The 26,436-nt window shown below is 42.4% G+C and overlaps 1 protein-coding gene across 1 annotated transcript; it reads left to right on the plus strand.

The window, feature by feature from the left end:
• Positions 1-7,680: 7,680 nt before the first annotated feature.
• Positions 7,681-12,496, plus strand: LOC308149704 (PHD finger protein 1-like; the record flags this gene model as incomplete). Its single annotated transcript, XM_080522602.1, has 8 exons — positions 7,681-7,699; positions 7,891-7,985; positions 8,510-8,658; positions 8,897-8,992; positions 9,713-9,781; positions 9,934-10,057; positions 10,374-10,441; positions 12,355-12,496. Coding segments are annotated over 8 exons (762 nt in total), but the record flags the coding sequence as incomplete, so codon positions are not given.
• Between the last annotated feature and the right edge of the window lie 13,940 nt (positions 12,497-26,436).

A 26,436-nucleotide genomic window follows, 5' to 3' on the forward strand; every position in this document is an offset into this window, starting at 1 on the left:
TATATTCGCCGTTTTGTGTGGACGAGATAGACGGAGATTTTTGTATTCAGCACGTCATCATGCGCGTAGATTTCTATGATCATGCGCACTGCAGCTGTTTGCTGTTCCCTCCAACGTCATATCCTGGCACCAGTAACTACTATGTTTACAACAGGCAACGGTGTTCGAGGCTACACAAGCGAGGAAAATGGATGTGAACAAAGTGCTTCTAGTTCTTTCACTGTTAACTGCAGTGTTTCCCCTACCTCCCGCCCCCGCAAGAAAAATGTTCAATGTCAATTTGGTTTAAAAAAAAATCCCTTTTTTTTTTTTTTTTATAATAATATTTTTCTCCCAGTTGTATATGGCCGAAATATGTTTGTGGTCGAAATATGTTTATTCTGTGTCATTTGCCTAATTTATGTGCACCCTCATTTAATATGTTTCTCCTCTGTGCGTTTTGCTGCCACGCTTGTCCGCTTGTCTCCTCGTTTCACGAAGGGCGGGGCTCAGCTCCCTCCACACACACGCTCTGACGTGCTCATCTCAAACAAGCCATTCGTCTCTACTGTAAGTGCAAATAAAGGCCAACAATAATAGTTTTAGTAAAGGACGGACGTAGACCCCAAACCTCTGACAAGCAGGCTAACTTCCCGCGTTTATTAAACGCACCCAACCCGAATCTGGCGATATGGACGATTTTAGACGCTTTTTAGGGGTGCTTGAGTATCCCTAAATTTCATCTCAGCACGACCTAAAAAAGAATAATCATTATTATTATCATTATTATTATTATTTTCTGAAATCATTCTAGCCCAATTACAGTCATGATGTTACACACTCCGGTCCAGTAGCCTACATACACGCACCTCGTTGGTCCGCAAGTAGTCTCGCGCTTCGCCCGGAGAATAATTGTTTAGTGTGAATGTGAGTGTGAGAGAGAGAGAGAGATGAAAGTAAGCAAAGTAAGTAACCGTAGCAAATATAATTTCTGAATTTCTGACAGAAAACATTGGCAATTAGTTCCACTCAAGGCGGGACCTAAGAGGGGAAGTTGGGGCGGAGATGTGCATTTAAGGACCAGAAACACGCACTATAGGCAGATCCGTCTGAGTTGGTTTATCCCCTCCGGAGCTCTGAAGTTCCCACAGGTGGTGTAGATCGGAGTGGTTGCCCATTGGTGCTAGCGTACTAGGAAGGGAGACGTGATGGTCTAGCCCAGGGGTCCCCAAACTACGGCCCGCGGGCCGAACACGGCCCACCTCCACACTTGGACCGGCCCTTTGAACAACGTCGCCCCCACACACTCTCAACAATGCCAGAAACATATTTTGAAAATTAAACTTTAAATATATGTTTTAATCATATCATATCTGTATTTGATATTAAAGGTTGGCTTTCAAATTAACATTTCCCTTAGTTATAAACTATTTTCATTAATAACATTATTAGTTAGTTTCACCCGCCCACAGAATGCGGATCTATAGCAGGTGCACGCGAGCTAGAACGAAAATTCAGAGAGATGAAAAATGGCCAAACGGTTGGTAAAGAGAAAAGTTGATTCAGAATGCAGGGTTTTTAACCAACAGTGCACAAGTGATTATTATTGTTAAATGCAAAGAAGTTTGTCAATAAATGTATGAATGTGATCGCGGAGGAGGTGTGTCCCGCAGTGAGTCTGTCCGCAAGTAGGCACCAGATGAATTGAAACAATGGGGGATTAGATAATGTAGATGCCCAGCTGCAGGAGAAAACGAAATCATTTGTTCATGATCTGTGTCAAGCAGGGTTTTTCCTGCATAGAGAATTATGAGGCGGCCGCCTCCGTCATATTTCTTGCCGCCTCCTCCAGCTCTCAACAAAACTCTGACGGTCGTATTTTCTACGGTGGATTTCTGTCATTTCTAACTGCAATTGCGGCATTGCGCCGACGTGGTGGCGGGGGCGCTGTTTCGCAAATAAGTTAGCTTTCGTTTTTGCTAGCGAAATAGCTGATTGTATGTTGACTGCTCAAGGAGAATACATATTTGAAAGTACAGAATGCCTGAGAGCCTTATATTGCATTATATTACATTATATTTTTATCATCTGGTGCCTGAATATTGTGTTTTCCTTTTACATAAATAATGACATTAAATTGATGCAGAAAGGTCACAAATTGGTGCATATCAATTCACCAGAATGCAAGAAATTAAGTGTTTGATGCTCGTTTAAGGACCCCCAGACAGCCCTGCTTCATGGGTCCCCCCGTGTATGATGAGGGTCCTCCCTCATGTATCAGACTGTAAAACTGATTATATTTCATTGACATATCACTATAGGTATAAATTCCATCCAAATTCAACTGTTTAGACTTTGTTTGCATCCACCAGTGCTCTCCTGCGCGCAATTGCTTTGCGCAACCGCCTCCATTTCACTCCGTTCCATATTATTTTATGTTAGAGACCGACCCAGGCCCCCCATCACAGAAAGGAAAAATGATGTGGCCCTCACAGAAAAAAGTTTGGGGACCCCTGAGGTAGAGGGTTCAAATCCACTCGTGTTGTGGTAATGAGAAAGTAGAAAGTCAGAGACTCCTCCATCTCACAGGACCAGTACTGCTGCCCTCTAGTGGTCAGAGTGGGACTGACACGACTTGTTTTTCTGGGAGCGCTCGGATGCCTTGTGTGGGACTGCGTTCAAAGCGGGGTGGGTGCATTCGCGGCTGTTTAGAGCCGCCGGTGTGAAGAAAGCATGTATGTCAGTGTGGGTTCAGTCTTGACTCTTGTCCATATAGGAAAGAGAGGGTTACACACACACACACACACACACACACACACACACACACACCACATAAATGCCTTGATATGCAGGATGAACAAGTACAAAATGACTTGACGTTCGGCAAGAAGACCAGGCCACACAAAGGTAGAGAATGGCGAACTACTTCAGATATCAGAGCCCTTTTCCTGATGACTGAATAGTGACATTAACTCCCTGTCTTGCAGTATCTGAGAGAGGCTCTGGCTTTGGCCCTGGACAGGGAAGGAGGGCTTGTGGAGAAGAACAGGGAACTATAAGGCATTTTAAAACCAGGTGTCCAATGCTCAGACTCGGGTTCAAATATCTCTCCTTCTTTTTCTTTGTTTTGTATCCGTCCTTTGGAGAACAATATCATTTTAGAAAAATAGAAATTAGGAAAAAAAACAGCATTACAAAAATAAACAAAATGAGCAAAGTCATCCCCGCTAATATTGTTACGTTGAAGTTGCACCAATCAACTAGCTAATCACCTACACAATTGAGTGCATAGAAAACATGACATTCCAAAAGGACTCAATTCATTGTTGCATTCCCAGCGGTTTAAGCAGCTAGTTAGCCAGAATAGCTAAGAGAGGGTTGCATAATGGACTAACTAGCCAAGCTATGGGTGGCTAGCGACACCGTGTGCAAATACAATACCAATTGGTATTATTAAAGGGGAGGAATAATCAACAAGAAAAGCATTTCCGAACTTTTTTTGAAGTAGATTTATTTTAACCATCTGAAAGCATTATTAAAAACACTTATTTCCAATGCTAATTTCTATACTTTTTTTGTATTTGAGGGTATATTCATGCATTCAGACACTTGGACCCGATGGATCCAGATGTTTTTTAAGTGCCTTTGTTATTTAGTTATGACAGCAGGTGTGATCACTCAACTTGGAGAAAACAGGAAACTTCGCATGAAGTCATTTCAGAATTTTTGGGCACCCTGAGACAATAACATACTCAATAACATACGTACAGTGCCTTCGGAAAGTAATTTTTTATTTTTATTATTATTGATTAAAAATAACAATCTGAAGCAGCTTCAAACATATATCATGTCAGTTCTACAACAATGACACAGAGCTGCCAACTCTCACGCTTTCAGCGTGTGACACACGCATTTGCCTGTTTACACACACACACACCACACATCCAATTTCTCACGCAATCCCCCCCCCCCCCCCCCCCCCCCGTTAAAACTAAAACTTTAAAACACTTAAAAACACAACACTTTAAAACACCTTAAAACATTTTAAGATAAAACACAGGCTGGGTCTGTCTTCCATCCCCTCTCAGTGGCCTTGTTTGATGATGATGTCGGACATGTCAGCCACCTTGACAAGCTCCAAATTCTGTTGAAAGGGCAAAAATGCATTAGAATGAATGACCCGGCAACTTTTTTTCCCCCACCACACTCACTTGCTAGGTTTATCTTATTATCTTCTCATTTTCTCTCTGTTTTGACTCATTTTTCCCTGTTAAGCTGTACTGTATATGAAATGTGCAGTGTACAATGTGTGTATAAATAAAGTTTGATTTGAATTGATAGAGATTGTCATGATGATACTCATGACTGTTAAAAACGTAACATTTTAATTGGAAGTTAAAAAGAAAGAACATTTCAACAACACAGATCATTTTAAATATGCTTTTTGGGTTCATGTACGAGCAGCCTATCCACCACATGCTCCACCTATCATCAACAGCAGGTGGTCTGGTCCCTGGTGTAGGAATGGCATGAGGACTACAGTAGTAACTCACCTTCTCAGTGGCCAGGTGCAGCAGGGCATCAAACGCCAGGGGCACCGACAGGTTCTGAGCCATGTTGGAGGGCAGACTGAAGAGACAGGAGAGAGAGAGAGAGACAGGTGAGACAGAGAGAGAGAGAGAGAGAGAGAGAGAGAGAGAGAGAGAGAGAGAGAGAACATGGTTTAGACACTGCATTAATTCATCTGCACGCACGTCATGTTCACACCCCTGTAAGCACTGAATCAACGCTTGGAACCCTCCAAAACCTCTCTGTTTAGAGCGCCGTTTAAATGATGCATGTCTACAAGCTTTGAGGAACAGCCAAGCCCCATCCTCCACACACACACACACACACACACACACACACACACACACACACACACACACACACACACACACACACAGTCTGCTAGACAAGACATAACATGGAGGGAGCTCAGTGGCGAGGCCCTGTGGTACCTTTGACGCAGGATCTTTAAGGTCTCACTAAACAGTTTCTCTCCAGACACACACTCTGATGTCTCCTCCTCCTTCTGAGAACACAACACCCCGTCAACCAGCACGGAAGGGGGGGGGGGACGACGAAGCACAAACAGAAGAAAAAAACAAAACAGAAACCCGTTATTCACAGCGCATACAGTATAAATAAGTAAGTAGCCTTGAGAACCGATGGTTCTGCAGCCGAATGGCCCATAGGGCAGGAGTCTATCTCCTGTTTCCGTAGCGTGAGGCGGCTTAATGTACAAGTTAGTACACCCCCTGGACATGACGCTGGTATGAGGCCGGGTCTTACCCCCTTCGCGCTCTGAGAGGAGAGGAGAGCTCGCGCTTCCCGCTTTGCCGGTCTGTCAGTGGCTAAAGGCTGTTAGCTGGCTGGTCTAAACCAACGGTGTTCCAAGTTAATCTGAATTAAATGATCATTCATACATGGTTATTATTTATATGACATGGTTATTATTGATATGACTATTGTTGTTTAGCGAGGTGCCGTCTTGTATCTCGTAGAGTGCAGAGTTCAGAACAGCTAGCTCATAGCTATAAGCTAGCTCGCGGACATCGCTGAGGTAAAGATGTGAAATGAAAATGAATGAAACTCACCGTCGCTGTCTTCTCGACGGTAGGTGTGGTAGGTGTGGTAGCCATGGTTGTTTAGTGACGGTGACTGAAAGCGTTGAGGGAGAAAATCGTTTTTAATTTTATAATTCGTTACCGTGTAAAACTACCTGTCGTGTACAGTGATGCAGAGAGAGAGATGGAAACCAGCTACGTCATCCAGCTATATTTATACATCTGTTTCAAGGCTCGCGACTGTAATCCACCAATTACAGTGGAGTACGTATTTGTGACATTTCATTGGACAACGTGAGGCAAGAACATATGTTAGTATTTTCTAATTGGATGAACTGTTGTCAAGGTACTGTTGTCAAGCAATACAGCGCATTACGTTCGTAAATTCGCTCTGAGATCGCCGGAGCGCACACTGGGTTCAACATCAGTAGTACATCAGTCATAACGATGAATTGAGAATCAAGGACCCCAATTGAAATAAGCCGGTGACTTTCTTGGGTTTTTATCCTGTTAGTTGACCTTGTTTGTAATATGTACTTTCATGTACCTACTTCTGCAAATCTTCTAATAAAGTTTTCAATCAATCAAAAAAAAAATCATAAAGGGGCCAAGTCATTTGATTGGATAGATAGATAGATAGATAGATAGATGTTATGTTTCTCAATAGGTTCTGTTATGTTTCTCAATAATGTCGGATCCAGGTGCGGTGTAAGTAAAGAATGAGACGGAGATGTAATAAAATAAAGATTCTCTTTACTGAGACGTATGATTCATAGGTACAAACATAAACTCTTAGCCGCACAACAAAAAGGGGAGCAGTAGGGCTCAGCACGTAGGTAATAATAACTCAGGCACTGCGGTCAATAATAAAGTGCACGAAAACTAAAGATTGAGCAACGGGCTCCAAAGGCGGTACAAGATTGCAAACCAGCAAACAAAGTCAAAGTTCAAATTACGTTCCGGGTAACGGATACGTGAAGTGGTAATACATACACAGGGTTCTGAAGCATTCCATACGGTGTAACACAAGTGATCGACTGACAAGGGAGCAAGGAAATGGGACACACCTAAATACACTGACAAACATTCACAGGTGACAACAATCATTCGATAATTAGTCCAGGGCTGGAGCACTGTCGCTCTTCGACCAGTAGGGGCGATGGGGAGTCTTCTTCGCTGACCCCCCTTGTAACAGATAGATAGATAGATAGATATGTACAGTATTGATGAGTTTGCTGGTGCTGTGAAGATTTTGGTAAATAAACCAATAATATGAACATTTGAGTGTGATAGTCCTTCTTTTTATATGGACGGGGATAATATATTGCACATACAGATGGCGGATCAAGAAACTGAACGTCTTACAGGTGATGGGCCCAGGCGTGGTGGTACCACCTCAGGAGGAACATGGCAGAGACTCGTTTTTGACGGAGATGACAACAACTAGGAAGTTTCTCGGCCACATGAGAATGATGATGGGATTAAAAGACACAATACTCTGCACCAGGAATGAAGGTCCAGATCCAGGAAAGAACGAAGAATGCTACGCAGAGCTAATCCAATTCCTGGACGACAAGAGCCTATCGTTGGTTATGAGAGAGGCGGCAGATGACGGCAAGAAAGCACTTGAAATACTACGAAGTCATTACGCCAGTCAGGGTAAGCCAATGATTATTGCCTGTCTGTATACAGAACTAACGTCACTAAAGAAAGAGTCTGGTGAAACTGTGACAGATGACATCATCCGAGCTGAAAAGGCAGTAACTTCCCTAAGAAAAGCAAAAGAAATGATTGGTGACGGACTAATCTATAGCCATGCATGATTCTAAAGGGACTTCCAGAGGCGTACAAGCTTTTCGCCATTCATACAACACAGAGCAGTGATGAACTGACGTTCACCCAGTTTAAAAGTAAGCTACGGAGCTACGAGGAGACAGACAAGTTTGACACTAAAGAAAAATCAGACAACGTGATGAAAGTAAACATAGCATCAGGAAGGACAGAACATGCTCATCAACAGAGATGGAGCCGTTTTCCGCATAGAGCAGTATGAGAGACTGTGTGTGAGTAACATGGTAACATTTGTGTAAATTGTCTTAAATGTCGACATGGTAAGAAAATTCCTGTACATCATAGGAGGTATTCGTGGATGGAGGTATCTCGAAATTTAAAGTCGTGCCTGAGTTGCCATATAGAAATAAACCAAAATGTGCAACGAAACAAAACAACTGCCTTTTTGTGTGTGGTTTTCTGTCCTCCCTCTGTGAATTAAACGCTCTGTCTCTCTGTCGTTCCATAACAGGCTATCATCCTGAGTGCCACACTCCGTCAATCGAACGGGAAGCTGACAGCAATTCTTGGATATGCCGGCAATGTGTCTTTGCAGTTGCAACCAAGGTTAGCCTGCTAATCTGTCTGTTTCACACCTTCCCTCTTGGCTCAGTGATAAATATCTAGTACAGACATGGGAACAGATATTGTATCCAGGCTCACTTTCAATACCAATAACCAGTGTTGTGTTTGGGCAATGGATGAACCCCCAGGGAAACTACAACATAAATGTCACAGTTCTGTATTGACCATGGGATTTGATACAATACACCTGTACTGTGTTTTAGCTGTAACAATTGTACCTAAAAGTCCAATCAATATTGTATGCCCCAATTACATTGTTAGATGTTAGATGAGAGAAGCACTGTGGTTAATGGCTTTTTATTCATCAGTCAATGTCCATATTTCATTGTCCTGTCACGCGACTTCCTCTTTTTGAGATACTATCTCATCCAGCTGACCTCCAATAAATGAAGATGAATTGCTTCTCCTGTATGGTCCTCCTCAAATGTAATCTACTTTGAATAGTTCTGACATGACAGTGAATGGAGGGGTCACCAGTTAACCAGTTTGTCAAACTTATGTTGTAGAGAGGAGGAGCCATCAAACGAGGGCGCTTTGCCCGCCTCATGCAATTCATGAAACTTCGGCTAACCTATCAGCTGTCGTCTTTAGACTGGGACCCACAGCATCTAACCAACCAGCAACAGTGTTACTGCTACTGTGCCGGTCCTGGAGAGTGAGTGACAATGTGAAATCCAATTTGTTTGCTTTGTTTAACAGTATCTAAGAGTAAACTGGTTTGGAATTTAAGGGAATATTATTGTGTACCTCTCTCAACACTTGATCTGTTTACCAGCCATAGATTTAGACTGCATATTTAGCTAAAAACATAAATATACTCTTGTCAGGTGGCTCCCAGATGTTAGGTAATACTCTTGGGGAGTGTGTTTAATTGATCTATGTTTAAACTGCAGGTGGAACTTGAAAATGTTGCAGTGTGGAAGTTGTGGTCAGTGGTTTCATGAAGCTTGCACACAATGTCTTACCAAACCATTGTTATATGGAGACAGGTGAGCAAGAGAGTGTTTTACAGTATGTGTGTTCGTGCTAACTGCTTACAGCAGTAGGTATTAATCTGAATCTCAGATGTCTATTAAAGCATTGGAGTGGTAAAAATCGATTGAAAGTCCATCCATCCAGTCCATCCATTTAGCAATTACTGTAGCTAATTATCGGTATCTGTTAAACAATCGAGTTTTTATGCCCAATATACATGATTCCTCCTTTTTAATTATGTTTTTTATTGATCTGGGAGAAATATACAATAGAAAGACAGATTGCTGTACACTAGATCATATAAGAATTCAAATCACGTATCCAGAGAAAAACCATCAACATCATATTATAATGTATGCCCCACATACACAGACCTGTGCATACTATAGACCGGTTTTTATGGCTGTAATTAATTGATAGTTTCAGGGTTTCAGGATATTTCTTCATATACAGTCCAGTACAGTCCAACATTGAAAAACAGTCATATTTGTTCTATGAGACTGTTGCAAAATGTTAGCTCAAAAAAATGTGTTTACAATATTAGTCCTTGAAAGTGGAGAAATATGAAGCTTTAGATTGATGGTGAAGGACAATGTACAGTAGTGGTGTCGTAACAACATCTGCTAAAACGGTGATTGAAGCTGGAAGGAGTTTGCCCACACTTGAAGTAGCAATCATCTGCTGTGTTTTGCCTCCTCAGTCAATTACTGGTTTTCTCTTCCTCTGTATTGAAGGTTTTATCAATTCCAGTGCTCGGTATGCACAAATGGACCAGAAACAATTCAAAGGCTACCCATGAGCTGGTATGGTTATACAGGGGCTTTGACATACACATCTTGAATTTACACTCCATGGCTTGTCACTAAAACGTATCTCTACACAAATAATTGATCTTACTTTGTGTTAAATAGTACCAGTAAATTAATTAAAACCGTGTTGTCTGTTGTAAATACAGGGTTGACCTGGCCCATTTGGTGCTTTACCACCTCTCCTTGTGCTGCAAGAGGAAATACTTTGATTTTGACCATGAAATCCTGTCCTTCGCCAATGAGAACTGGGACTCTTTGCTTCTAGGCTCGGTATAAATATTTTCTCAGTCAAATCGCATGATGAAATTGTGTGAAAAAGATGTCAGTTGTGTTTTACTATTGTTGTGACTTTTTAGTTACTTGTAATTACCAATGTAACTTAAATGTAGTGTGTATTTTATGTAGCATATACTCTACACACATGTTTGACTACAATTTTGAAAACAAATAAAACCCTAAAATGTTAAATGCACATTTCATGAAATGAAATACATATCTGAAAGTGTTAACTTTTGTTAACATCTGCCTCAGACTACCATCCACAGGGTAAATACAACTTTGATTCTTATTCCTCTCTGTCCCCTAGCTCTCTGACACACCAAGGCAAGATCGCTGTCACAATCTGCTCAACGCTTTGAACTCCCACAAGGACAGGTGAGACACTGCATATGATGAGAGGCATAAACAGAAGGCACACATGACCAGATTTATGATGTCGTTTCTTTGTTCCCCATAGGACTGGATTTATAGAAGGTACAGTGTGGAGCCTTGCAGGCAGTGTTTTCTTAGCAGGGCCGTTCTGCTTTTATTGGGATAGGGTCCATAGAGATTGACAGGATCAGGATGGGTGAGAATGAGGAGGAATAGGAAACAGGTCGAGGGTTGGAATCTAACCAGGAACCTTGCGATTATATAGTACACGTAATAGTGTCCTAGCCACTAAGTGTGTACACTTTTGAGACTATTCCATTGCTTCAATTCTGCCTGACAATTGAATAATAATAATAATAATAATAATAATAACTTGGTTTTATATAGCGTATTTTTTCAAACCCAAGGAAGTGTTACAGATTCTACAGACAGAAAGTTAGACAGACAGAACAGAAAAAAAACAAAGAAAACAAAAAGACAGCGACAGTGACAAAGCTAGACTAGTGGCCAAAGGCCTTGGTGAACAGATACGTTTTGAGGGCTGATTTGAAGGTGTCCAGGGTAGGGGCATTGCGGATCACTGTGGGGAGAGAGTTTCAAAGGGTGGGAGCTGCCACACTGAAGGCTCTGTCCCCGAAGGTCCGTAGGTTGGTGCGGGGGGTGGAGAGCAGACCCATGTCTGAGGACCGCAGGTTCCGGGATGGGGTGGGTTGGCAGAGAAGGTCAGTTAGGTACTGGGGGGCGCAGGCGTGGAGGGATTTGTAGGTGAGAAGGAGGATTTTGTAGGTGATGCAGGACTTGACCGGGAGCCAGTGGAGGTGAATGAGGGTGGGGGTGATGTGCTGCCAGGGCTTGGTGTGGGTGAGAACCCTCACAGCTGAGTTCTGCATATACTGGAGCCTATCCAGGGCTTTGCTGGGAACCCCGAACAGGACTTCATTGCGGTAGTCCAGGCGGGAGGTGACGAAGGCGTGGACATGGGTTTCGGCCACAGAGTCAGTGAGGGAAGGTCGTAGTCTGGCAATGTTTCTGAGGTGAAAGAAGGCAGATTTGGTGATGTATTTGTGTGACTGGAAGGAGAGGGTGGAGTCAAGGATGACTCCCAGGTTGTGGACTTCGGAAGATGGGGGGATGGAGCAGCCGTCAACCTCGAGGATGAAGTCGCCAACCTTCCGGAGCAGCGCCCTTGGTGCCACAACCATGAGCTCTGTTTTCTTACTGTTGAGTTTGAGAAGGTTTAATGTCATCCAGGTTTTTATTTCATGCAGGCAGTTGACAAGGGACTGAGGGGGGAGCAGAGAGGATGGAATGGAGCTGAGATAGATTTGGGTATCATCAGCGTAGCAGTGGAAGTTGAGGCCGTGATGATGGAGGATCTGGCCGAGGGGAAGCATGTAAATGGTGAAGAGGAGGGGTCAAAGCACAGAGCCTTGATTCAATTTCCAAATTCTACTAGTACATGCTTGCCCAGGTTTGATTCTTCTTGGTACCCTCTGGTCTTTGTTACAGTGAATCCCAGTTACCAATAATTAATTCTTACGTTGTAACTAAGTAGTTGCGCTGTTATCACAGACTTTCTTTGTAACTATGGTGTGGCCAAAGATTGAAGGTGATTTAAGATGGTTTTTATGGTTTGTTATGGGTAATACAGCTAATTTGCGTAGATCCCCAGAATATATACATCGCAAAACAGTTGGCTAAATGCACAATATTGACACGCAACATGTTTCAACTCCCATCTTTTTGGGGGATCTAGATGTATTTTGCATTTTAATTTTCCATAAAAAATTTATTGATATGACATTTTTGGCAACTACTTAGTTTTTGGGCCCCATTGAGCTTTTTCCACATGAGTTCATTGATTTTTTTTCTGCTTATTTTGCTAACTTGTATCTCTTTGTGACGTCTCGCTCAAGGTTTGTGTCTGGTAAGGAGATAAAGAAGAAGAAGTGTCTTTTCGGACTCCAGGTTCGAGCTCCGCCTCCCCTGACCTCTGATTCGTCTCCCCTCATCACAGACCCGCCCATCAACAACACGCACCGGAGAAGGTCAGAGTAAGGACAACTTCTCTCTTTATTCTTTACATCACAATGGACCTATCGCTAAGCCACGCCCCAAAATAGAAATTGTCCAATCATAACACAGCAAAAGTCACGACAGGCAGAAAACTCGGACAAACAACTCGCTAATATCTAATGGTGAAAAGCTTCTAGACTAAATATTCTTGACATCTTTAAAAAACATGTCTATTACTGTCTATTACTTGCTGTGGTAAATCAGAAATCTGAAATTTTCCAACTCCCGCCATTGTAAGTCATTCAGTCACAGTCGGTCAGTCAGTCACTGTCAGTGAAGCGTTGTTTGTTTGTCCGAGTTTTCAAAGGGGCCGTGGCTTAGCGATAGGTCCATATCAGCTACAGGACCTAACTTCCTTAAGGTATTAAACTTAAAGAATTTGTGTCAGGTTCTAATGCTTTGGTCCACATATCAGGATCTGATGTAATGATCAGACTTTTCTTTCGAAAAATGTGAATACATTTCCGCGTTGTTGAAAATCAATGACACATCGCTAGTCAACTAACACAGCTTGTTTTGTAAGCCTGCTAACCAGGGTTCGAGTTATGTGGGAGCCAATAAGGAAGGTCTGAGCTCCCATGAAATCAGTAAAATCATACATCTGTGGGGGTCGCTAATAATACATTACCACAACCATTATTTGATCAAAAATGTCAATGTAATGAGTATTATTTATATTTATTTATATGATAAATATTCTAAAATAAACAAGTTTTCCAAAAGAACTACGCGCACCAGCATTAATCTCCTGTGAATGACAGTATGCCTTTGACTGCCAGGAGATTTAGAAGGAAGATGCGTCGGAGTCACACTGAGGAATGCGCTATTCATACCATCCTACCCACAGAGCATACTCTCCGTACAAGCAGCCACAACTGACGGAGATAAGGTGACCTTTCAAGAAGGACAGAACATGCTCATCAACAGAGATGGAGCCATTTTCCGCATAGAGCAGCATGAGAGACTGTACTACTTGGAAACGGTAAATGATGAAACATGTGTTGATTATTCAGTTAATGATATGATGTCCAGAGACAAAGTGAACTTGACTTGTGATGTAAAAACATGGCATGAAATGATGGGTCATTGTAATGTAGATGATGTGTTGAAATTACCAAAGGTGGTAGAGGGTATGAAGATCACAGGTAACACTAAGATAGACTGTAGTGTCTGTACTGAAGGGAAATTTACCAACATCAGAAATAGGAAACCTGACGCAAAAGCTAGTGCACCCCTAGAGTTAGTACATACTGACTTAGCAGGTCCTATTGACCCAACTTCTCAAGATGGACATAAATATGCGATTGCATTCACAGATGATTTCTCAGGGGCAGTGTCAGTTTATTTCCTTAAAAACAAGAGTGAGACAACATTAGCAACTGAAAGATTCCTTGCAGACAGTGCACCATATGGCCAAGTCAAGTGCATAAGATCAGATAATGGTACGGAATTCACAAGCAATTCTTTTCAGTCACTGTTAAGAGATAGAGGGATAAGACATGAGACATCGTGCCCCTTTTCACCTCATCAAAATGGCACAGCCGAGAGACAGTTTAGGACATTATTTGAAATGGGAAAGTGCCAATTACTAGAGAAGGGATTACCAAAGGTACTGTGGCCTTATGCTGTACAAAATGCAGCTACAACGAAAGGACCAACAATACCCCTTACTTCATGTTAACAGGACAGAAACCCAATCTGTCAAAAAGGTGGGTGTTCGGCTCAGAGTGTTATGCGTATAAACACGATCATAAGAAGCTTGACCCCAGATGTGAAAAGGGATATTTGTGGGGTACAGCAAAAACAGCCCGGCATACCTAGTATACAAACCACATACAGGAAAGGTATCAAAACACAGACTAGTAAAATTAATTAGAAAGAACAGTGCGGAACAACATACTCAAACTGATGAGGATGATACAGAACTCCCAACACATAATGGCAGAACATCTGGTAGTGAGAACAGCACTCATGTGCCACTCCAACAGGGTGAAGAGAGCACAGGGAGTCAGGTTCTAGAGGGGAGTGATGAGACTGTAAATACAGATACAGACGAACATGATGAAAACAATGCAGATTCACAACCTAGTCATAGTGAAAAGCATCGCTATCCAAAAAGAGACAAGAGGGCCCCACAATACTTAAACGACTACTCATCAGACTTTACAGATGAGGACGTAACCAATACAAGTGTTGATTATTGTTAAAGAAAATGCTGAAAGAGGGAAAATATATAATGCTAGATACGTTGCTAAGGGTTACAACCAAACAGAAGGCATAGACTACCATGAGACGTTTGCCCCAACAGCAAACCTTACTTCAGTACGGGCATTGATGCAGGTCGCAGTACAAGATGACCTCATTGTCCATCAGATGGAGGTCAAAACAGCATACTTACATGCTCCTATAGAGGAGGATATATTCCTAGAACAACCTGAGGGTTTTGAAGAGATATCACAGACTGGGGAGAAGTTAGTATGTAAATTAAAGAAATCCCTTTATGGTCTAAAACAGTCTGGAAGAAACTGGTACAAACTCCTAAATGATCATCTAGAGAAAGACAACTTTACCAGAAATCTATCTGATCACTGTGTATATAGAAAGGAGGTAGAAGATGAGACGATTATCGTACTCATCTGGGTTGAGGATTTAATAATTGCTGCTAGCAGTAACAAACTTCTGAACAGTTTCAAAGAAAACATGAAAGCCCAGTTTAATATGAAGGATCTGGGAAAAATATCATCTTTCCTGGGCATTCAGTTTGAGCAAAAGGGAGAGGAAATCAAAATGAATCAGAAAACATACATCCAAAAAATGCTTGATAGATTTGGAATGTCAGACTGTAAACCTAGATATACACCATGTGAACTAAAAGTGGAAGGTGACCGAAACGAGGAGAGTGACACCAGCAAAATGAATCCCAAAGAATACCGGGAGATTATAGGCAGTTTGATCTATGCTATGACTTGTACCCGACCAGATATTAGCTGGATAGTTAGTAAACTATCACAAACACTGGCAAACCCAAAAGCAGAGAACCTAGTAGCTGCTAAACATGTTTTGAGATACCTAAAAGGGACAAGTGACTATGAGTTGTGCTTCAAGAAATCTGATGAAGACTTAAATCTTATAGCTTATAGTGATTCTGATTGGGCATCTTCTGTGGAAGATAGACGTAGTACTACGGGGTAGTGGTGGTCTAGTGGATAGTGAGTTGGACTTGGGATCGAAAGGTTGTGAGTTCAAATCCCGCCTGAAGCCACACCACTACTAGTGTGCCCTTGGGTAAGGCACTTAGCCCTCAGTTACTCCAGGGGGAATGTCCCTGTAATTCGTAATTGTAAGTCGCTTTGGATAAAAGCGTCTGCTAAATGGCAAAATTATTACTACAGGGTACTGTTTTAGCCTGACAAAACAAGGCCCTGCCATATCTTGGAAGTCAAAGAAACAACCCACTGTAGCACTCTCGACATGTGAGGCTGAATACGTCAGTCTAGCCACCACTACTCAGGGAAGCATGTATCTAACTCAACTATTAAACGGCATGGATAATAGAGTCTACAGTTGTACAAAGATTTATGAAGACAACCAGGGAGCCATCGCACTAAGTAAGAACCCAGTGAACAGACAGAGGTCCAAACACATTGATGTAAAATATCACTTTATTCGTGATGCACTCAGTGAAGGAAAAATAGATATTGTTTACTGCCCATCAGAAGACATGGCTGCAGATATACTTACAAAGCCAGTAGTTAAGTTTAAGTTCAGAAAATTCAAGAGTTTTTTTTTTGGAAACTAATATGGGTATCATCATTTTTGGCTTGAGATGATGAGAACAAGTGGGGGTGTTGGGATGTGTGTTCTCATGTGATAAGATGAGTGTACACTCATGGTACATATTTGTGTTGTAGTGCCTTGTGCACATTTATTGTGAAGGTTATATTGTTATCTGTACATGTGACATGTGTAACACGTGACGTTTATGTATATATACTGTATACAGTATATATCACGTGACGTTTATGTATAAATATCTGTTTTGGCGCGAATGTTGTTTCAGACAAGTTGATGGATACCACACTATTGATGAGTTTGCTGGTGCTGTGAAGATTTTGGTAAATAAACCAATAATATGAACATTTGAGTTCTTTTTATATGGACGGGGATAATATATTGCACATACAGATGGCGGATCAAGAAACTGAACGTCTTACAATCTGTTCAAAGTTCTGAGACAGTGAGGCTGCTGTTTGCTTTCTTTTCCGAATTATGTCCTCCTTCCGACCCATGTTGGGACTGCAGCCTGCTGGCTCCGTTATAGCAGCTATGTGCGTAGGATACGCATGTGTATAGCATGTGTCGCTGTGTACGTTGTGTATTTTCACGTGTTGCGCGCCAGTTCGAACGCAATCACATAGATCCTTAGCATGGCTGCTTGCAGCTATAGTAGTTACTGTTGTATGTGCTTTATAAACTCACAAAAGGTATAGGAATTATTTACCTTATACAACAGTTAGTTCCGACCAAGTAATTTGATTGGACACGATATAACAGCACTGGGACTTCAACTATGTATCCCATGCGGCCTCTTACCTACGACCGAATCACAGCCGTGCTGATATTCAGTATAACAGCACTCCCTCTCGTGTGATATTGCTTAAGAATAGACAACTTAAAATGCAAAAATACAACGGCTCGTCCGGGATTTGAACCCCAGACTTCTTGCACCCAAAGCCAGAATCATACCCCTCGAGGGAAATACTGCCACCCATCACTACTATTAATGAAGCTCCTCTTTTACCACCAGGTGTCAGGCTAAGCGAGCAATGGAAGGTGCACTGCTGCTGTAAAAGTGACAAAGCAAGTCAACACACACACACACACACACACACACACACACACACAATGTATTGCTGTGAGTTAGAGGGCAATGAATGCGCATTGCTGTTGTGCCAGCCGGTTGAGATGTTACTCTTCTCACATTCACCATGATTCACATGGTAAAGACAGGTGTGTATGAGTGTGCATGAAGAGAGAGTATGGCTGAATGGAAACTACCACACAAAGCCCCCTTGAAGCTCAGAGCGTCATCAAACAGCGATGTCAAGAATTAGCTACCTTTCCCTCCTCTTTCCAGCTCTTAGTAGCCTCTTTATAAACATGCAGGTGTGTCTCCTCCCCCCTCATTCATCCTTTTCTCTCTCTCTCTCTCTCTCTCTCTCTCTCTCTCTCTCTCTCTCTCTCTCTCTCTCCTTCTCTCTCTCTTCGGTGAAGTGTTTGATGAATTGCAGCGGCTTCATCTCTGTAGCTCCCACTTGTAGCCCCCTGAAGTAGAAAGTAGCATGTTTTTGTATCAGTGTGAGTGACTCCGCCACACACTTAACGCCTCACACGTCCTCTCCAGCTTCCCCTCACACTCGCTCATTGCCAGATATGGGGCCCCTCAACCCCCCGTTTACCCTTCTTCCCTCCTCCCCCCCTCCCCCCCCAAAAAAATGCTATGAACTATCAACAGTGTTGGATTTCAAAGGGGGCAAAAAGCTTACGCCGGGGGGGACGAGGATGATTGAGTCAATTTGTCAAGCTGATAGAAGTCCGTGTGTCCCTTTTTCCTGTATCTCCAGGGCAGATATTTGACATACGTCTCTCAGCCAGTGTCCAACTGACACTACTGTTACATACAGGCACAGGCTACACTCTGAGAAAGCGCAGGTTATACATAGTCAATACCAACAACGAATTGAGAATACCAATACCAACGATGAATTGAGAATCAAGGACCCCAATTGAAATAAGCCAGTGGCTTTCTTGGGTTTTTATCCTGTTAGGTGACCTTGTATGTAATATGTACTTTCATGTACCTACTTCTGCAAATCTTCTAATAAAGTTTTCAATCAATCAATCAAACAAAAAAAAAGGACAGGTTCTTCATTTGCCGCCGTTGTAGAACCCCCTTTTTGGGGTTCTGTATTGAAGCCTTTCCCCCGAAGGTTCTACACGGGGACAAAATGAAGACCCCCCTTTTCCGAAGAATGTAGTGTAACAGTAAAGTTACTTCATTGTTATATTGTCAAGCTGCCATGTTGATACAGATTGGAAGTTGATCAACAAGTAAGACAAATGTATTTGATGGAGATGGAGGAAAAATGTAGGAATCCCCCCCCCACTCCCAAGCCACAAGCTGGTTGTCCTCTATCATCACCTGGTTGGACAGGATCCCTGTAGCGGGGGGGAGGGGAGGAGGGGGTTGGGGGGGGGGAGTTGGCAGACAGGGGGCACTGCACCTGCATGGTGAACCTAATGTCACCCCTCCCCCTCATCCACCCAACATGTTTTCATTCCTACCTCACATGGAGAGTTAGCCAAGTTGGCAGTGTGTGTGTGTGTGTGTGTGTGTGTGTGTGTGTGTGTATGCATGCATGTCTATTTGCGATCGTGTGCACGTGTGTGTGTGTGTGTGTGTGTGTGTGTGTGTTGTTTGTCATCTGTCTCTGACTGTAGTGTGCATTTGTATTGACCTGTCCTTGTATGAATATGAGCGTGTTCATCTGTGTTCTGGAAGAATCTATAGGGGAGGTCTGTGTAGGGGGCTTAAAGGGCAGATTACGCCGTAACCTTGTCAACTGGGTAATTATCAGATTAGTGGAGCTCTCCGGGAGCAAGCCTGAGTCTGAGGGGGCCTTCAGGGCAGCCTCACCCTGGACTGAGAGAGAGGAGCAGCCGTCACTGAGGAGGCCTCCAGGGCAGACTCTTCTACCGCCCGCCTGGGGTGACAATGGCCAGGGCTGCCAGTGGCAGTAGTACATGTTCTCTGTGCTCCAATGCTGTGTGTGTGTGTGTGTGTGTGTGTGTGTGTGTGTGTGTGTGTGCGTGTGTGGGTCACCATGCCTTGTTATCACCAATCCCTTCCCACCAAAAATGGAAATGTCCGTCCATGACTCATTGACTTAAGGACTACCATGACCTACCAGGTTCCTGCTCCCTTCCAACCTCTCTTCTACCCCCAAACCTCTACAGTACACCTCTATATCTCCTCAGCAGCCCAACCTGTTGTCTTGTGAAAAAGCAGTGATCGAAAGAAGGTCTCATCCGGGACTTAAACCCTGGATCTTTCGTTCGTAGTCTCAGAAACTTTGAATGAATCTGGAAAACTGTAAGCAAAACTACATGGAAAAACTGTTACATCGTAATAGTAGTCTACAGTGTAGCTTATGAGCCTTTTCCATGGCTGTGTCATGGTGTACTCCTATTGTCTATTGTTTCTTTGTATGCTCTGTCAACTTCAACCTTGGTGAGCACATAGTTTGTAATCATTACCCAACATACTTTCAGTTTCCTAAAGGAGGGCTCGTCCGGGTTCTGAACCCGGGACCTCTCGCCCTCGCGCCCTAAGCGAGAATCATACCCCTAGACCAACGAGCCACGTGGAGGCCTCCTTACCCTCTCTACTATATAATCCTGTGTTTGAGATTCTGAGGTTGATTCAATGTACAAATATTCTACCTTACCCTTCACTTAACTTAAAAAGACCAAAGTTCTATCAACACAAAAGCTCAAACAACTTGTGAAGCCAGACATCACTCACATTCATTCTGCATCTTAAAGAAAAGATTCAATTTATAAGGCTACTCAATCAATCAGTCTCTATTGTCATTGGAAGGAAATGTTGTTTGTCGATACACAAAACACACATTCACACACAATTAGCTAAGAACAGACTACAGAGAGACCACTCCTAGTACACCACATAGTCCATCACAAAAAGAGGATACTGCATTCACAGAGACTGGCTCCACTTCTATTAAGTGCATGTAGGAAACCAAAAGCCCAAAGGGTAGGATGAGATTCCAACTCACACATCAAATCAAATCAAACTTTATTTGTATATATAGCACATTTCCTTCAGGGATCGACGTCATAAAGAGACCAAGTAATTTGATTGGACAAGAGGCAGTCACGTGGACGCTCCGGCGCTCTCAGAGCTGATTTATGAACGTGGCCACAGATTCACATTGGCGCTGAATTGACAATCATTGCAACCTGAATTGACAATCAGTGGCGTAACAAGTCTGCACTGGGCTCTAATGCAAGATGGCCCGAGACTTTTTGCGCAATTCATGCCTAGTTTACAACACGTTTTCATTAGCCCAAATAAATAATAGCCTTAAGCCTAGTAAAGGGTGCGCTTTCCGTGAGAGAGAGAGAGATTGCTCATTATTACGTGGTCCAGCACTTTCACACACTCACACACACACACACGTACACACACACACACACACCGCTCAGCTCCCATTAGCTCCCACATAACTTGAATCCTGTCTGCGTTCGTATATTCGCCAGAGCGTACACTGGGTTCAACGTCATAAAGGGACCAAGTAATTTGATTGGACAAGAGGCAGTCACGTGGACGCTCTGGCTCTCTCAGAGCTGATTTCCGAACGCGGCCAGGGGCCTGTATCTACTGGTTAATCTGCGCAGCGGAGCATCATGAAAACTAACACAGATCATGAACATATTGTTGACGTCACACCACCAGCACATTGACAACAGTCAAATAAATAATATAATATAAATATGAGCTGGTTCTCTCACGTTCATCTCCAGGGATGGGTGGCGGGAGCGGTGGCGCACTAACGTTAGGCCTGGCTGTAGCCGGAGGTGGCGTCTTTTATTCAACTGTGTTTTTCTTGCTAGAGAAACTCGCTATTTTAGAGAGTTTTTCTTTTTTTTTGCTTTTCTTTTCTGAAATCCACTCTGGTGCTTGGGCATCATTGTTTCTCTCTCAGTGAATGTTCTCTAGCTAGATGTCTTCTTCTCTGCGGAATGTGGACGCGCAGTAACGTTACGCATGTCACGTGTCAAACATAACCCAAAACTCCTCTGCATGCTTTGTAATTGTTTTTACATCAAGGCCGGCATTAATTCTTGAAATGTGAAATGTAGAAATGTAACATTGAGGTATTAGTATATATTAGTATCAGTTTATATTGTAGAGACTCAGGGCTTGAGACCTTATCATGAATATGATGATAGTTCGAGGGCTGTGGGCCCCACATGACTTGACTCTGGGCTCTACTGCAGCCGCATCACCTGCATTTATGGTAGTTATGCCACTGAATACAGTGCACTTTGTGACTCAGACCCTTAACCCTGACCCTGGACCCAATAGGCTAGAGGAGAGAGCTGAGACAGACACTGAATCAGAATGACGTGAAGGAGCATCCTGGCACTCAGTGGAAACTCCAGGGCCCAGTTGTTCAAAACGTTTAATCTGGATCAGAATTATCCTTATTCTTTTTTGGATCAAGATCAGATCTATCTGGCTGATTTTGAGTCGTATAGAGGAAATCAGCGATCTGATCCTGGATGAGAGAAAAGAATCAGGATTATTCTGATCCAGATTAAAAGTTTGGAACAACTGGGCCTTGGATGTTTGTTAGAATGATCACACTGGATCTTAAATAGTGGTAACAATCACTTGATTACAGCCACAATTGTTACAGCCTGGTGCTGGGCCTTTAATGGCAGAATTGTAGTGAAAATACCACCGCTCATCCGTCATCAGATTTAGCTGAGGTGCTGGAGCTGAAGGGTATCAAATGGAATGAAAAGAAGCAGCATCCGCACAGTCAAAACTGTGCATAGGTCGATGTTTTTATTGCACGCTTTTGGTCTTTCATAGACCTTCTTCAGGCATACATCAATGTTGGAGCCAAAAAGCTTTGTATTATTATTTATGAAAAAACCTTTCTTGAATGGTACTTTGAAAGTGGTACTATCAGTGGACTTTTATTTTGAAAATGGGTCTCGCCCAATCTAAGGACATAATGGATATAAGGAAGTGAGCTCTCCTTGCTTGGGTTTGATGAGTCCTGACACGTGAGGGTGCGACACAGTTTTTCAACCATCACACATTCAACTTCAATTACATCACGCTACATCTTATGACAAGTATATCATCTCATCACCCTACATTTACCACTACATTAGAGAAGATTTGTTGTTTTGTTTGATACAAGTTTTTGTTTGATACAATATATTTTGTTTGATAACTTTGTTTGTTAACGTTGCTATTGAATTCGGATCGGGGATAGGCCCGACAGAAGAGACACACATACAAACAAACATTGACACACGCGTACATACCACACCACACCAACACATATTACTTTCGTTTGTTACTTTTATTTGGACTTTGGATTTTAAGACCACTTCAATTCATGAAAAGGTCCAGAGTTTCTTGTTGCAAACGGATGAACGACAAACAACAGGTGCGTTGAAACCAACACTCAATCATGCCAGGACGATGGCTAATTTGATCATTTTGATAGACATGATAGCCATCACAGTAAGTGAATGCAGTGTTATACGGTTCAACCGACATTTGAACAAGATTAGCCAAATCAAATGGTTAGACATCAAGGGAATTGTAGTCCTAGGTTTAGTGGACTACAAAAGCCACATACACAAGTGTTTACTAAAGACAGGGAAACACAAATAAATACATGAAATATGTACAATATATACACATAACAGAACAAAAAAACTATAGAGAAATGCTACAACATGCAGACATCAGGCAGTAGCCATCATATAGCATAGAAAATATAGGGTCTATGGTCATTTGTTCATAGCACAACGCTCATGTCGAAATCAGCTCATAACTCAGGGTGTGGATCCAAAAAAGCTCTCTCTGGCATAACCTCATTCTTCCTAATGGCAGAATTGTACACTTAGACCAGTGACTTAGGTATATGTTGGGAGATGACAGCGCCACTGGAGCAGAAATAGAAAATAAAAGTTGTCCGGTTAAGACATGGTGGCTGGATTGGGGAAGGGTGTGTCATGTGGGGTGTTACTAAGCGGGAGATCAATCAATCAATCAATCAAACTTGTATTCGTATGGCATAGCATTTCAGACAAGATTGCAATACAATGCTCTTCACAGGATAATAAGAACAACTCATCAAATGATTACCTCTGTAAACAAAACTAACACCAACAGTGGACTGTCCAGACTAATGCCATGAATACAATTATATTTCGTGAGCTTAGAATGATAAGGTTCTCCGTTTAGGGCAGTTCAGAGATATTGAGCGTCAACGTTTTTACATTCCATTATGTTTTGTGAGATGGAACCTTTGTATTTTACTAATTACTAACTCAAAAATGTCAACATTTTAAAAATAACACCACACAGGCATTGAGTTTGTAAAAAAAACTCAATTTTGACCAAAATGGAGATAGAACCTTCTAACGTGACGATTTTTCAGGACTGAGTTTTGTGTTGTTTTCTTATTCAGACCCATCCCAGAACAACACCCTGTCATCACAACCATTTGTGTCCCTAGACTGGGATGTCTCAGTGTGTGTGTGTGTGTGTGTGTGTGTGTGTGTGTGTGTGTGTGTGTGTGTGTATGTCTGTGTGGCTACGGATACGGTGTTGAGTCTAGCCCAGCTACAGTTCTAACAGGACGTGACCCGTGTCGGTAGGTACACATCAACAAACAGCGCAGCGCCTGTGGGGGTCAGGGGTCGTGGTTGCTGAGCGACAGCCTTTAGAAGCGCACGTCTGCTGTTTGTTTTCAGGACGAGCCAGTACCATCAATCCTGCATGAGACGCTGGCCTTGACTGAAGAAATGGGTTGGTAGACTGAGGTTTAGGAATGTATAGGTAAGGTAGGAGTGGAGTGACTTTATTTAACATTTCAACTCGAGTTACATACTGTATGGTAAGATATGGTAGAATAGAATATGATACCGTCCTGTCACAGACACCGTTAGTGAGTAAAGTGAGATGGTGGAATAGATACATTGTATTTATTTATTTTTATTTATAGATAACGTATGATCAGGATGAGGATCGATCACAGAATTGACTCCACTGGCAACATTATTGTGGCTTTGACTGTTATGCCAATGAAGCATATTTGAATAGGAATCGAAGAAGATACTTTAATAACAGGGTTATGTTAATGAAACAGAAAACACCCCATACAGAGCCCTCCTTAAGTATTGGAAAAAGTCAGCTTTGCTTTTTTGCTCTGTACTCCAATAGTTAGGATTTTAAATCAAACAATTAGTATGGGATCAAAGTAGAGACTCTCAGCTTTAATTCAAGTATTATTATTATTATTATTATTATTATTATTAAATTCACTGTTTAGAAGGTACAAAACATTTTATTTTCCTAATATTAGTAATCTGACTCCAAATATGTAATTATCACTATGTGCAAATAATTGTTGAGGTTGTGCTGATTTAGGGCAAGAGTGGAGAGAGAGAGAGAGAGAGAGAGAGAGAGAGAGAGAGAGAGAGAGAGAGAGAGAGGGGGGGGGAGAGAGACAGAGAGAGAGAGAGAGAGAGACAGAGAGAGAGAGAGAGAGAGAGAGAGGGAGAGACAGAGAGAGAGAGAGAGAGAGAGAGAGAGAGAGAGAAAGAGAGAGAGAGAGAGGGACCACAGGTCATTCAAACTACTCACAGCTCATGACGAGAATCAAACAACAGGACAAAGAAAAGAGAACCAGCTATCCCCTGACCTCTGCTCTGATATCACTCTCCAACCACATTTAAATTAGGAGCTGTTTGCAAGTAGACCCAACCAGAATTACTTCTATACTGATGACATCACAGCTCTGACACCTCTCAAAAGATCCCACAGAGCTCACAGCCATTTGTCTTCTCAGGGGAAGGGCTCTCGATGTGGGGGGGGGGGGGGGGGGGGCAGAATAGCTCCCCCTTCAAAACTCCAATGCAAAGCCTAGAATCAATATTAGACATTGACAGCTTTCTTATGCCTGCATAAATTATGTGATGGAACACACCTGACTAACAGAGACACCTGTCCAGCCAACTGTCTGATACGTCTGGTGCCGTGAAATAGGGGGACTAAGAAGGCTTGTCATTTCTTAATGGTGAAATCAATCTGCAACAATAAGAAAACATTGAATTAAAAGTGAGAATCTATAGCCAGTGTCTGGTGGGGTCAGTGGGTCGCAGACCCATGTTAAGACAAGTATCAACATACTGCAGAGTGTAAACACAATTAGAGACCCCTAATAATTAAAGACATGAGGCAGTGTTGCTATAGATAGAAAAAGAAAGCAAACTAATGGGAAATAAATGTGAATAACTTAGTTAGCAAAACTCAACTTGGGGAGGTAACAAATGGGGAAAAACAATCCTCTTATTTACAACGAATGAGCTACCTCTCCAACTCTTTTTTTTTTATTGTAACGCTTCCTCATTGAAGTCTCAAAGAAATATCAAGGCGTCTCCAGATGTTTGCACTTTTGTAGGCTATAGTGAACAACACATCACATAGATTCACTCAACCATTGAACAGAAGAGGAGGACCGTTGTGTTGCCATGCCAAAAGCCCAGACAGAGTCTGTCCACTGATGGATTAGCTCATTGTTGCAGTGCCAGCTGCGGTGAAGGTTAAATCCAAGAAGCAGGGAAGACAAGATGGCCGACTTCTGGGAAAAGGCCCTATTTTTGGGCCGTGAGGGTCACTTTCTCAGGGGAATCAGCAAGGCCTCAAGACCAGCTGACAGGAACTGTACTATCCAGATTCCTTGTTTTCCACTGTCTGGACAAGAGACTTCATGTCGGAATCCGTGAGAGTGTCTTCTGTTAAATTGGTCATTTCAATACATATACCACAAAAACACCCCAGTGTTTGTTGAAGAACATAACTTGTTTACTAAGTGGTGGGGCGAGACTGTTAAAACGACTAAAAAAGGGCCAATAACTCAGTAAAAAGGGATAAAGTCAGAAGCAGTGCTTGAAGCAGAATGAAAAAGGTAAGTGTTCATATTAAGTGATATTAGGTGTTTCTTTAAAAGGGGCCACCAGTACTCAAACAGTAGACAATTCAACAGCAGGCATTTGTGAGAGGCTGACGTGGAGGTAAATATGAT

Source organism: Nansenia antarctica (genome assembly GCF_963989245.1).
Source record: "Nansenia antarctica genome assembly, chromosome: 2".
Lineage (NCBI taxonomy): Eukaryota > Metazoa > Chordata > Actinopteri > Argentiniformes > Microstomatidae > Nansenia > Nansenia antarctica.